Genomic DNA, 12,403 nt, shown 5'->3' on the forward strand with positions numbered 1-12,403 from the left:
AAGGCAACTCACATAACAAAATTGGTATTCTGAGGAACCTTGTCATGGAGAAACTTTACTCCATGATGAATGCTGCCCTACAGAAGAACCTTTCAGGGGCACAAGTCTGGAAAAAGAAGAGTCTAAATCAATGTTTGTCGAACACAGCAACTTTCATCTTGCTGGATGAAGAATTCTGAGAGTTGAAGTCCATGCAGCTTAAAGTTGCCAAGTTTGAAAAACATTGATCTAAATTAGCTCTGAACCACATCTCATAAAATCAGCTAATGATCTAACAAATATAGTGTACAATACCGCAAACCAAGACAAGGATAACTTTGACTAGTTTTTTTGTGCTTAACATATTGGGTGCCTGGCAAGTTAATGTTTTGATATATTACAAAAACCTAGAAAATGAGTAAATTCAAGGTTACAAATGTTATTTGAATATGGTTTTCATTATGAATATTATTCCAAAGCTATATAAATAAATGTGGTATATATAAGGATCGTGACCCGTCAAAACCGCGGTCCACAAAAGCGCGATCGACGAAAGCGCGCATTTGACGTCATCACAGCGCGATGAAAAAAATTAAAAATTGAAATAAAAATTAAATTAAAGCAAGCCGATTCACATAAAGGTAAGGGTTAGGTTTAGGGTTAGGGTTAGGGTTAGGTTAAGGGTTAGGGTTAGGTTTAGAGCGTTAGGGTTACGTTTAGCGTTAGGTTAAGGGTTAGCGTTAGGTTTAGCGTTACGTTAACAGTTAGGTTTAGGGTTAGATTTAGGGTTAGGTTAAGGGTTAGGTTTAGGGTTAGGTTTGGGGGGGTTAGGGTAAGGTTTTCGCTTTATTTTTACATTTTTCGATCACAGCGCGATGTTTTCGTCGCGCTGTGATGACGTCAAATGCGCGCTTTCGTCAACCGCGATTTTGTCGTCCGCGGTTTTGTGGTGGAACCTATAAGGATTGGGTCAAGATGCCCAGAGCAGAGACAATCATGAACAGAATCGTACCATAGAAAATCAAATTAATACTTTGCAGTGTTTGATTCTTCAGTTTCAGAATATTATAGATACTTATTCCATCCCTGTACTCTCAAACAATATGGAACAAGTCAACCTTCTATGACATTCCTTCAGGTACTTGAAAAGTGCATGTCCACTGTCATTTCTTCTTCAAGAAAAAACATATCCATTTTCCTCAGACTTAATTTCCTGTCACCTGATCATCCTGGCTATCTGCACCAGCCTTAGCTTTCCTTACTTCATCTTTACAGGCTGGGGCTATTTGCTGATATTCTGCCTTAGTTATGTTCCCCTCTTTCCACTTTTCATACTTATCTTTTTTGTCTTTCAATTTGTCAGAGAGTTCTTTATGCAGCCATGCTGGTTTCTTTTGGGAGCTGTTATTTTTCTTCTTCATTGGTATTGTGCTAGACTGAGCTTTTTTAATCTCATTTTTCTAAATTTCTCAAGCTTCTTGAGTTGTTTTCCCCTTGAGGATTCTCATTCATGGAATTCTTCCCAAGATCTAAGTTTATTGAAATTAGCTCTCTTAAAGTCCAAGACTCTAGTGTGACTTTGTTCTACTACTTGTGTTTGCATAATGTTGAAATCCAATATTGCATGGTCACTTGCCCCCAGGGTTCCTATGGTTTTAACACTTTCTATCATTTCCTCTCTGTTGGTGAGAATTAAGGCCAATATGGCTGATCCCCTTGTTCCCTTCTCTACTTTTTGGGAAACAAAGTTGTCTGCTAGGTTCGTTAGGAACCTGTTGGATCTTCCACTTGGTGCAGAGATTGTTTCCCAGTTGATGTCAGGGTAGTTAAAATCCCCCATTACTATTGTGGTGCGCTTCCTATATACCTTAGTTAACTGACTAGCAAAAAGTTCATCTACATTCTCTGCTTGGTTGGGTGGCCTTTATGGAAATGTCATTTCCCCCCCAACCTTTAATATTAACCCAAATGCATTCAAGATAGTTTTCATCATTGTTGTGCTCTATTTCTGTAGAGATGTAGTTATTTCTTATATATAGTGCAATTCCACCTCCTCTTTTATTTGGTCTATTTCTTTTAAATAATTTAAACCCTTCTAGCTGAATGTTCCATTTGTGGGTTTCATCCCACCAACTTTCTGTAATGGCAACAATATCGTATCTGCCCTCATTTACTTGAATTTCTAATTCACCCTGTTTATTCCTCATACTCTGTGCATTGGTGTATAGACATTTGAGTCCATTTTGATTGACCCTGTGTTTACTGTCTACATAATCTGCGTTATGCCTGACTGCCCCTATTTTCTTGCCACTTATATGATTCATGCACATGGTATGGCACTCACTATTAAATGCTTGGATTTGCTTGACAGCAGGAGTGATAATCTTACCCGTAAAAACATCTATGTTACATGCACTGATAACCCTATGAGTTTTAGATTGCTGGGGGCAGAAATGTTCTGAATCAATTAATTCTCTGTCCCTGCTGTTCAGTTTAAATGTTTATCCAGGAAATCTGTGAATTTAATGCCAAGTAACTCAGTCCCTTTCTTGGATGGGTGCAAACCCTCTCTTTTGTACAGTTTTTCATTGGACCAGCTGCAGGCATCATGACTAATAAAACCAAAGCCTTCCCTTTTACACCACTCCTTTAGCCACACATTAAACTCTGCTACATGCTGGGCCTTCCCTTTTTGTCCCTTATATACTGGTAAAACCTCTGAAAAGATAAGCCTACAACCTACACTACTAAGTTCATACCCCAAGCTCTGGAAATCATTCTTCACAGAAAGTACATCTTTTTGGGACAGATCATTTGTGCCAAGATGTATAATAGAATCAACATCACAGTCCTTACTTGCATTCTTGACTATCTTAAGAATACGCCTCTTGTCTCTGGTGGCAGTAGCACCTGGCAGACACCTGACCTCTTTTAAAACTTCCATATCCTGTCCTAAATTTACATCCCTTATGATTGAATCACCAACCAGGTGACTTCTCTTTTTGCATACCTTGATCTTCTTGTGAGATTGATACCTAGGTCCCCATTTCGCCTTTTCAAAGAACGTTCTTCATTTTGGACCATGATCCCCTGTTTATTTGAGTCATCATTATCACAACTACCCTGACCTGTCTCTTTAGTGTCCCCATTAAAGTCAGCAAGGGTGCTATATCTGTTATGCTGGGTCACAGCAAAAGCTTTGTGTTTATGGTTCACAGCTCTCACCCTTCCAGATCCCACGGTTGTCCAGACTGCTCTTTTCCTGCAGGATTTTGCGGTAGAGGGGGCTGATAGTGTGGCATCTCCATAGTGTGGAATGGCAGAATTGGGCACCTAATTTCTGCTTGGAGAGCACAGATTAGAGATTCTAGATAGGTAATCTGTCTATGTAGACTATGATCAGTGCAGAGTACAGCAGAACCATTATCTCCCACGGTTTAGAAAGTCAGCTATGCTTTTCCAAACAGCACCATATGGACATTTTTAAGTATATTATATTGGAGAGCTCTTTTCCCTATTGCTTCTGTTTGGGGGCAAACTCCATCCTTCAGTTGTTCTGTTGCAATTAGGAAAATCATCCCACTTTGTCTGTCATACCTGTGAAATAGTATTTGCCTAATAGTTTGAGGTCATTCTCTTTATTTTCCTGATTGGGAGCCACCTAGAGTTCAATATAAGATGGGTGGCTATATAAATGCTTTAAATAAATATACACAAATATGTTGAATGTACACTGTGACGATCACTAACTTTAAAATAACAGTGGACAGGTCCTAGCCTTCTTTTGCATTAGAGTACAGCCTTGTTGATGGGAGGCGATGGCTCAGTGGCTAAGACACTAAGCTTGTCAATCAGAAGGGTCGCCAGTTTGAAAGTGAGTGAGCTCCCATTACTTGTCCCAGCTTCTGCCAACCTAGCAGTTCGAAAGCATGTAAAAATGCAAGTAGAAAAATAGGGACTGCCTTTGGTGGGAAGATAACAGCGTTCCTTGCACCTTCGGCGTTTAGTCATGCTGGTCACATGACCAAGGAGATGTCTTTGGACAGCACTAGCTCTTTGGCTTTGAAGCAGAGATGAGCACCGCCTCCTAGAATCAGGAACGACTAGCACATATGTGCAAGGGGAACCTTTACCTTTATCACCTTGTTGATCCTTGAAAATGCCATTATAATCCTTTTTTCAAGATATCCATTTAAAGAGTTGACAGTTTTCCAAAGTTTTCACTGAGTGTAGAGGTGGGTTCCTACCAGTTTGCACCTATTCGGTAGAACCGATTCGTCAAATCTACCGAACCGGTTAGAAGAGGTTCCATCAGTGGACCCGGAAAGCAGGCCACACCTACAGAAGAGGTTCCAAAATTTTTTGAAACCCACCACTGGTCCTTGGATATGATTATTCTACACTATCATGCTCATATTTATAAAATTCAGTGCCTCCGTGAAAGGTAAGGATGACTACTGCGTTTGTGGTGCAATCAGAACATTGCGTGTGTTGAAGTTGTTTTAACGCAGACCAAAGATGCCTTTTAAAAAACAAGTTTACATCATATTCTTATGCATGCCAGTACTGTGTGCGAGGTAATTTAAGGTGGTTCTGACAAGTGTCGTCGGCATCTTAGAAAGAGCTGTGGGTTCTATGCTGAAGAATAGTTAAAATATGAAGAACAAAATAGACCTTTAGACAATTTATGAGCTTGATAGTGAATTGCTATCAATAGTAGGTGATTTAGTTCCATATAGCCTGCTTATGACATATGTAATTTGCTTTGCTTCCTATACATTTGCTGCTTTTTAAGGGGAAAAAAAATCAGTGCTTTTCTTCATGCTGTATTATTTTGCAATTTATATATCAGCTGGGTTTTTGCCTAAAACAACAACCAAAAGTAATAGCACTTCATGATTTTATACATTGGAAGTTAGCAGTTAACAAAACAATCCTCAATATCAATCTGGCTTATTGGGGGCATGGTTGTTATGCAGTTAACTACCCATTATGTCCAAAGTAACAACTGTGTACCTATTGCAGCCTAGGTGAGTGGAAGTGGATGGCTTTTGAGGGAGGGGAATCCCCACTCCCATCATTAAACCATTGCCATAGTTTGTGAACCTGATCCAAGTAACCTGGAGGTTACACCCCATTTCTGATGCAAATATGCGATGATCCATCTAGGCCCTCTTCTCAACCCAAATACTGTGGCTGAAAGTAATCCCTGGGGAAGATATATTCCCATAGAGCTTCACGCAGGAATATCATTGGCTGCTGGGCAAACATACCACTCTAGCTGAGACACGTTTGCTCTTCATCTGCCATAGCTGGCTTCTCTCTGCGGTTTTAGAAGAAAACTGGCAATTGTACAAACAATTCAGCAAGGTTTTTATTATCATCTTAATAATGGAGACAAGTGAATAAAAATACCATTCCAAAATTAAAATACCATTGTGTTTGTTGTGTGTGTTCAGGTGAGTCTTTGTCCAAGGGGTGGGGAAAGGGGAAAGGGAAAAAAGAAACAAAATCACTTAATTTGTTGTATTCCATACACACATGATGCATACTATATATTAATTTACATTGGCGATTCTCCTCTGACATTTCTCCTCAGCTGGCAGGCCCCAACCATTCACCCTGGACAACCCTCCACATGCTTCGACGCAGCCCATTACCCGAAGGAGGGTTTGTCCTGGGTTTTTCACCACCCAGGACAATTAGCCATCAACTAGCTGCCAATGCCAGCAGAAGGGCTGCAGCCAAATGGCTTTAGGAAAGCCAAATGCTTATTAGGAGAAGAAACAGGAGGGGGTGGAAACTCCCCTGTACCTGATTGTGCCTCCCTGATAAAGAACAGGAAAAATGGGGGCGGGGCAGTAAGTACGTCAGCTTCATCCAAAGGAAAGGGCGGGAGAGAAAGAGAGAAGGGAGATAAGAAAGAAAAGAAAGAAAAAGAAAGAAAGACAGACAGACAGACAGACAGAAAGAAAGAAAGAAAGAAAGAAAGAAAGAAAGAAAGAAAGAAAGAAAGAAAGAAAGAAAGAAAGAGGGAAAAGTGCCAAAGTGCATGGGATGGAGTGGCCGTGGCCCATTGTCCAGGGTGAATGGGTGGGGGCGTCAGCTGAGGAGCAAAATCAGAGGAGAATAGCCCAATGCTGGCAGAGAAGGAGGCGCAGCCAAGAGTAGGAGACGAAAAGTCCCATTCCGTCCCATTGCACGTAGAGGCTCTCATAATCATATGTAGCTAGGGAGGCAATCACAAGAAAATTTCTAGCTTAGTCTTGATGACAACCTATTTTAATTAGGTATTACAAAGTTAGACTGGGATGTTTCTCTATGACTTTTACTTTGCTAGATTAAGTGAATGTCTAACAGGAAGGAAGATATATGAGCTGGATCTTGCAGCCTGCAGTGGCAAGGCAGACGTTCCCTATTCTGAAGTCACCACCATTTTCTGATTGAAGTGAGGAATCATGATTATATAATAAAATTCAAATAGTTTGGTAAGCAAAAGCATGGCCTTACAGCTTAATAGCATGCTGTCAGCATAAAAAAAACGTTCATCCCTAAAAACATGTTTATTCCCAGAAATATATTTTCTTGTAACATTACCGCCTGAAGACTCACTTTAAGAAACTTAGATAATGTGCCAAGGTTGTTGAACCTGGGTAGCAATTCTTTTCTCATCATAGTTGACTCATTTGTCTTTTTATAACTGCTGAGATCCTTCTCCTGGATTCATCTAGAGATGTTCTCCTTTGAGGTGACTGCAATGTACGTATAGCAGGCAAGCTAACACTGAAGCTGTTTTGGTTCCTACCACAGACTACTGCTTTAGTGGTCCTTGAAATCTCAGATGTTATCCCTTTTGAAGCCTTTGGGCGCCTTTGACTGTTGATCAAAGTGGAGGAGGAAGCTGAACTGCCCTGACCAAGGGAACACTGTGTCAACGGAAAGTTTCCACCAAGTTTTTTTCGTTCCATGACTTGTTCTTTAGCTTGAACCAAAGCCTCAGTAAGCTCATAGCGTTCCTCACACTCCCTGCGTACAGTGTCCTGGAGAAGGGCATTCTATGAGAATAAAGAAAGACATATTTCATAAAACATTATTGAGATGACAACAAAAGATATATAAATATTGGGTGTTTCTTAGCATCTCAAAACATAGTGTACTCAGAACAGTGTGTGCAGACAACACATTGTGTTCTGAAACGCTTACAGCCATACCACAGATAACCAGCATATCCATGTGACAATTATTCTTATTAGTGACTGTGTTTTTCATCATGGGTGTGGTAAAAAATATATTGTGCCTGACATCTAAAGTGTTACTTTATTTTAGATATACTAAGCAGCTTTAAAAGTATAATTAGAATACCATTGCTTTATGTCATATCAGAAATCAATTTGCTATTTGGCAGTGCTCATATACCCAGTTCTTTAGATATGAAGGTAAAATGCTCTATTCACAATTACAATGACATAAGAATAGAAGATCACCATCGCATCAAAGCACATAGAAACATTATCTTTATGTTTACAGAGAGAAACACCCATTAAAACAAACTGGTTGAATAAGCCACTTGGCATTCTTCTTTAAATGAACAATGTGCAGCATGAAGGAATAATTCTTTTTTCTTGAAAAAAGGTTCATTTCATTGGGTGATCTAATTTGGATCTCTTATTCGATGTTTCTATTCCAATCTCTTTGAAAACTACACTGCTTTTTTAATTTCATAAACATACCTACATTTTGTCTCTCAAATTGCCTGTTTTATTTTCAACAGTTTTCCTCAACAAAGTATCTCAAAGATAGCTTTTTCCAATCTGATTCTTGCCAGATTGCTGGACTTCCCTTGCCAATTCCATGTCAGCTGGAAATTGTTGCAGTGAAAGTCTAATAATGTATGTAGAAGGCACCAGTTTGGGAAATTGGATTAAGTGAAAAAAGCAAAAATGTTATAGGAAACTATTCATAATTTCATTCATAAAATATTTCTCTTGCACTCACGGTGCAAAACTCAATAGAAAACATACTTTGTTTTATCTCAATAAAATGACACCTTGCTTTTCCATGACGGACAATGGCTTCAATGATTAGCTAACTATGAAAGTACTTCAGAGGTTGAATTCATTTAGGAATAGTCACTTTGCTTCCCGGGAAAACCACAGTGACCTGACATGTCTTTAGCACTGTGCTTCCTTCAAGCCTTAGGATGGAAAATTGGAAAAATAAATCAAGGTATCCTCATGGTAGCAGGCCTTCAGGGCAGAAGCCTAGACCAAATTTGAATATACCCACTAAAACTATTAAATCTGCCACTGAAATATTAATCATTTTAATTAAAAGTCCAAATTTATCTATGCACACTATTAGTGAACCACTTTAAAGGATTTAAATGCTTTGCATTTTAGAATGTTTTTAAAAAACTTATCAAGGGCAATTGTAAAGGCTCAAAAACAATGTGAACCCAATTTGACTAATGATTAATTCAAAAGAAACCTTATTAAGTAAGACATAACATCATTTCTTTTTTTAATGAAAGTAAAGGAAGTCATATCCAATATAAAGGGGTATGTAGCATAGAGGGTATATAAATTGACTGTATGTAGTCAATATAAAGATTACAATAATGAATGTATCATTGACAGATAAAAACTGAACTACATCCAGTGCTACAAAACAAAACAATGTCCATTTTTCAATTGTTTCTATTCATCTATATGCACAGCTTACTGTCAAAAAGATATAAGGCATGATTGCTATGACAAATGCATCTATTTTAAGATGCAATTCAATCTTAGAAAATAATATTCCAGAGGCAGATAACTAATTAGATTTTTCTTTCCCAAAAATCTTTTGAATCAGAGGGATATATCATGAGAAGTCTAGAGTTAGATTTGCTGTCCCTCTTTCCTTCCAATGTCAAAAAGTGCCTGAGGGCCTAGCCAGGGATGGTTGACTAAGGTCTAACTCCCAATGTACCAAAATTTTAGACCAGATTTCCAGATATTCTGAACGTATTTCCTTCTACTGAAAGGAAATCAACGAAAGTTAAAAAACAAATCAACAAATCAACAAAGCCAGGAGACTGTTCTCATTCTGTCCTGACAGTTTTCAGATAGTGGCGTTCTAGAAATATGTTACATATGGTTCCGAGGTTGGAGTTTTGCTACTGAAGAACAGGATTGCTTTTTCCACTACAGAATTTTCATTGAAGAAGCAACTGCTAAGATTTTTTTTTAATGGATAGGATAAAAATAATGCAAACAAACAAAGGAACAACTACATGTGTTAATTTTTAATAATTTTAACCACTCAGATGCAAATCCTCTTTGCACTTTTTTTCCATTAAAAAAAAGGTTTCACTTCCTCTTTTACATCTTTAAAAAGGTTACATTTTTTATTTTTCTTGATTGTTTTTCTTTAAGCTTTTTTGGTTTAATTTCTCAAATGCCTTTTGATTAAATGTGTTCCTATTCAGTTGCAGCTCTCTATTTTTCTGTTTTTTTTTCCTTTTGCCTTCATGCTCACTTACAGGGTAATTTATGGAACAAATTCTGTATGTTGCTTTGGAAATTTTAAATACTTGTATTGCACTGGGCATGGGGATCCAACCACTGAAAAAGTAATAGATATTTTATTATATTACATAAACAACTTGACAGGAGTGGCATTGTGTACACTCTGACTATTCCTAACTTTATATTCAAATCAGTTGCCTGTCTGTATGAAATATGTGGCCCATAAGATTCTCTTTCCCAGCAAAATTCCCATTTATGGAGAAGAGAATAGGGAGAAAACCCTACATATGCAGTACAGCATATATTTACAGAAAATGGTTTCGATGCAGAAAAATTAATTTGTTTATCACAATTCTCTCTTCCATGCCTCGACGAGAATAGCTTGCTTTAGACTTAATAATCTTAGACATAGAATGTGGTTTATTCAGCAGGCACTAGACCATGGTTTGATATCCTTGTTTGTAATGGGAAAGAGAGAACAACTGAAATGGTATTTGGACTTATATTTTCCTTCCTTGTCCAAATATCCACCATTCATTAGGTTGGATTTTTGTATCTCAAACAAACCAAAATATAAAAATGGGTATCACATAATGAACCAGGTCTGACCTTTGGCTGAGTTCATACCTCCTCTTGAACTTGATTCATTGTCTGAATCAATTGTTTTTGTTCCTCGCTTAGTTTTTCCAGTTCATGGGTCTTCTTTTTAATTTCTTCTTTCATGTCTTCTGTCACTGAATTATGAATGCTCTGTTCTTCCTTCAGCTGGAACTCAAGCTCAGTTATTTGTCTTCTGAGGATTTGCCATTCTTTTTCCCTCTTGTGATCTTTCTCATTAACCTTCCTCTCCGCTTCACGGAGTTTCTTTTCAAGTGTCTCCATTTCAACCTTCAGTTTATTAGTAGCATTACATATCAGTAGAGGTATCTGAAAACAAATTGGACATTCAATTCTTGTCAAAGAATCTTGGCAAACATACATTGATCAAGAAGATTTAAATAGGTTTAAGTGGTTTTGGAAAAAGACAAAGAGACATTACTCCATTCCATGTAAGACTTATAAAGAGCTTGTACTTAACATGAAATGAATATTAAAAAGTACTCTATAGTAATGGAATCCTTAGAGGACATAAGATTTGGAAGTGATTAAAAATGTTAGCTATGAATACATAAATGAAATAAATATTATAGTAAATCTCAACAAGGAGAGAACTTGCTTTTATAAATAAGTATTCTGGACAACTCTTAAAAAACCAAAACGAAACTTGACCCATGTTGGGATTTTTTAGTATGGAATAAATATAACTGCTACTTCTGTTTGATGGGGTTCTTAGTCCTATAAAAGATCTCTGAAGGACACATGAAATACCAGTAAGGAAAGATCTCTGTAATGTACTAAATAATAAACATCTAAAAAGAAATGGGACAACTCTGTGACCTTTTGTCATATGACATATAAGGTAAAAGTAAAGGTTACCCTTGCACATACGTGCTAGTCATTCCCGACTCTAGGGAGCAGTGCTCATCTCCATTTCAAAGCCGAAGAGCCAGCGCTGTCCAAAGACATCTCCGTGGTCATGTGGCTGGCATGACTAAACGCTGAAGGCGCACGGAGTGCTGTTACCTTCCCACCAAGGCAGTCCCTATTTTTCTAATTGCATTTTTACATGCTTTCGAACTGCTAAGTTGGCTGGGACAAGTTACAGGAGCTCACTCCGTAACATGGTGCTAGGGATTCAAACTGCTGAACTGCCAACCTTTCTGATCAACAAGCTCAGCATCTTAGACACTGAGCCACTGTCCCCCCACATATGACATACAGAGTAAAATTAAATGATTCTTGAGGCTATGCATTAAAAAAAGCTTGTTTTTAGTTGCTTAAACCTTTGTATGTAGCAACTCGTCCTGATCTTTCTGATATTTTGCAATTAATTCCTGATGCTTTTGTTTCTCAATATCTAGTTCCATTCTGGCTTCTTCTTTGAGTCTAACAATCTCATCTTTGTGACTGGTGTGCTCTTTCACTTTATCAGTTTCAACCTAGGAAGCAAACATTAGGAAATCAGTTAAGACTCTGTTCAATTTACATACACACAATGTTCAGTGGACATAGTGTACAATGTAACTTGTAGAAATAATGGGACTTAAGTTGGTCAAGACATGCAGCCTGATCCTTATATCTACAATTTTGGTGAAAATGTACAAATTACGCAAAGGTATACACGATTTCAATGATGGCTAACCTTTTTGGTGCTGAGTGCCCAAAATGCCCATGCCAAACCCCAAAATGCAATGCGAGCACCCCTGCCATGTATGTGCGCATGTCCCCTGTCCATACATTTTGCCCCCCCCCCCGCTCCTTGCCCATTTTTGCCTTTTAGATTGGTGCTGGAGGCTTTCCAGGCCCAAAACAGGACATGTGGGAGGGGGACTCATGCGGCATGCCCGCATCATGTTTTGGCTTGCAGATTGGTGCAGGAGGACTTCCAGGCCCAAAAGAGGGCACAGGGGTGCGCGAACCCATGTGAACCTCCAAAATACAATGTAAGCGTCCCCCATACGTGGTCCACCCCACGCATGCACAGCAGAGGCCCATAGAACAGCTGGACGGCAGGAGGCGCATGGTGGAGCTGGGCTGGGGCAACGGCTGGTGTGCCTGCAGAGAGGGCTCTCTGTGCCACCTGTTGCACGCGTGCCATAGTTCGCCATCACGGCACTATTTGATACTAATTACTTTGGAATACAAACCATAATAGTACAGAACACTATACAATTCATAAAAGCTTTAGAAAAAGAGGATTACCAGCAAAAGTGTTTCATTTTTAATGCATGAAACTCTCATCAATATATGTTATGTTCAATAAAGAAGAATATTTGTAGCTCAGGGTTGAAGTAAGAGATCCTTGGTGCTCTCTG

At 38.6% G+C, this 12,403-nt stretch overlaps 1 protein-coding gene across 3 annotated transcripts in view; it reads right to left on the minus strand.

Annotated features, from left to right (window-relative positions):
* Positions 1 to 5,335: 5,335 nt before the first annotated feature.
* LEKR1 (leucine, glutamate and lysine rich 1) overlaps positions 5,336 to 12,403 on the minus strand; it is an 80,949-nt gene continuing 73,881 nt past the window's right edge. For 2 of the 3 annotated variants that reach the window (XM_087725330.1, XM_014057150.2), the window contains exons 11-13: positions 11,372 to 11,527; positions 10,116 to 10,415; positions 5,336 to 7,034 (exon numbers count right to left, since the gene is read on the minus strand). In XM_087725330.1, the coding sequence (XP_087581456.1) occupies positions 6,651 to 7,034; positions 10,116 to 10,415; positions 11,372 to 11,527 (840 nt within the window). In that variant the 3' untranslated portion in view covers positions 5,336 to 6,650. Of the gene's footprint in view, positions 7,035 to 10,097; positions 10,416 to 11,371; positions 11,528 to 12,403 lie in introns of all 3 variants that reach the window. The other variant, XM_014057151.2, reaches the window with a different exon arrangement.

The sequence above is a fragment of the Thamnophis sirtalis genome, unplaced genomic scaffold (assembly GCF_051295495.1).
Source record: "Thamnophis sirtalis isolate CommonGarterSnake01/CBP01778 unplaced genomic scaffold, rThaSir2_p1.2 scaffold_11, whole genome shotgun sequence".
Classification (NCBI taxonomy): Eukaryota; Metazoa; Chordata; class Lepidosauria; order Squamata; family Natricidae; genus Thamnophis; species Thamnophis sirtalis.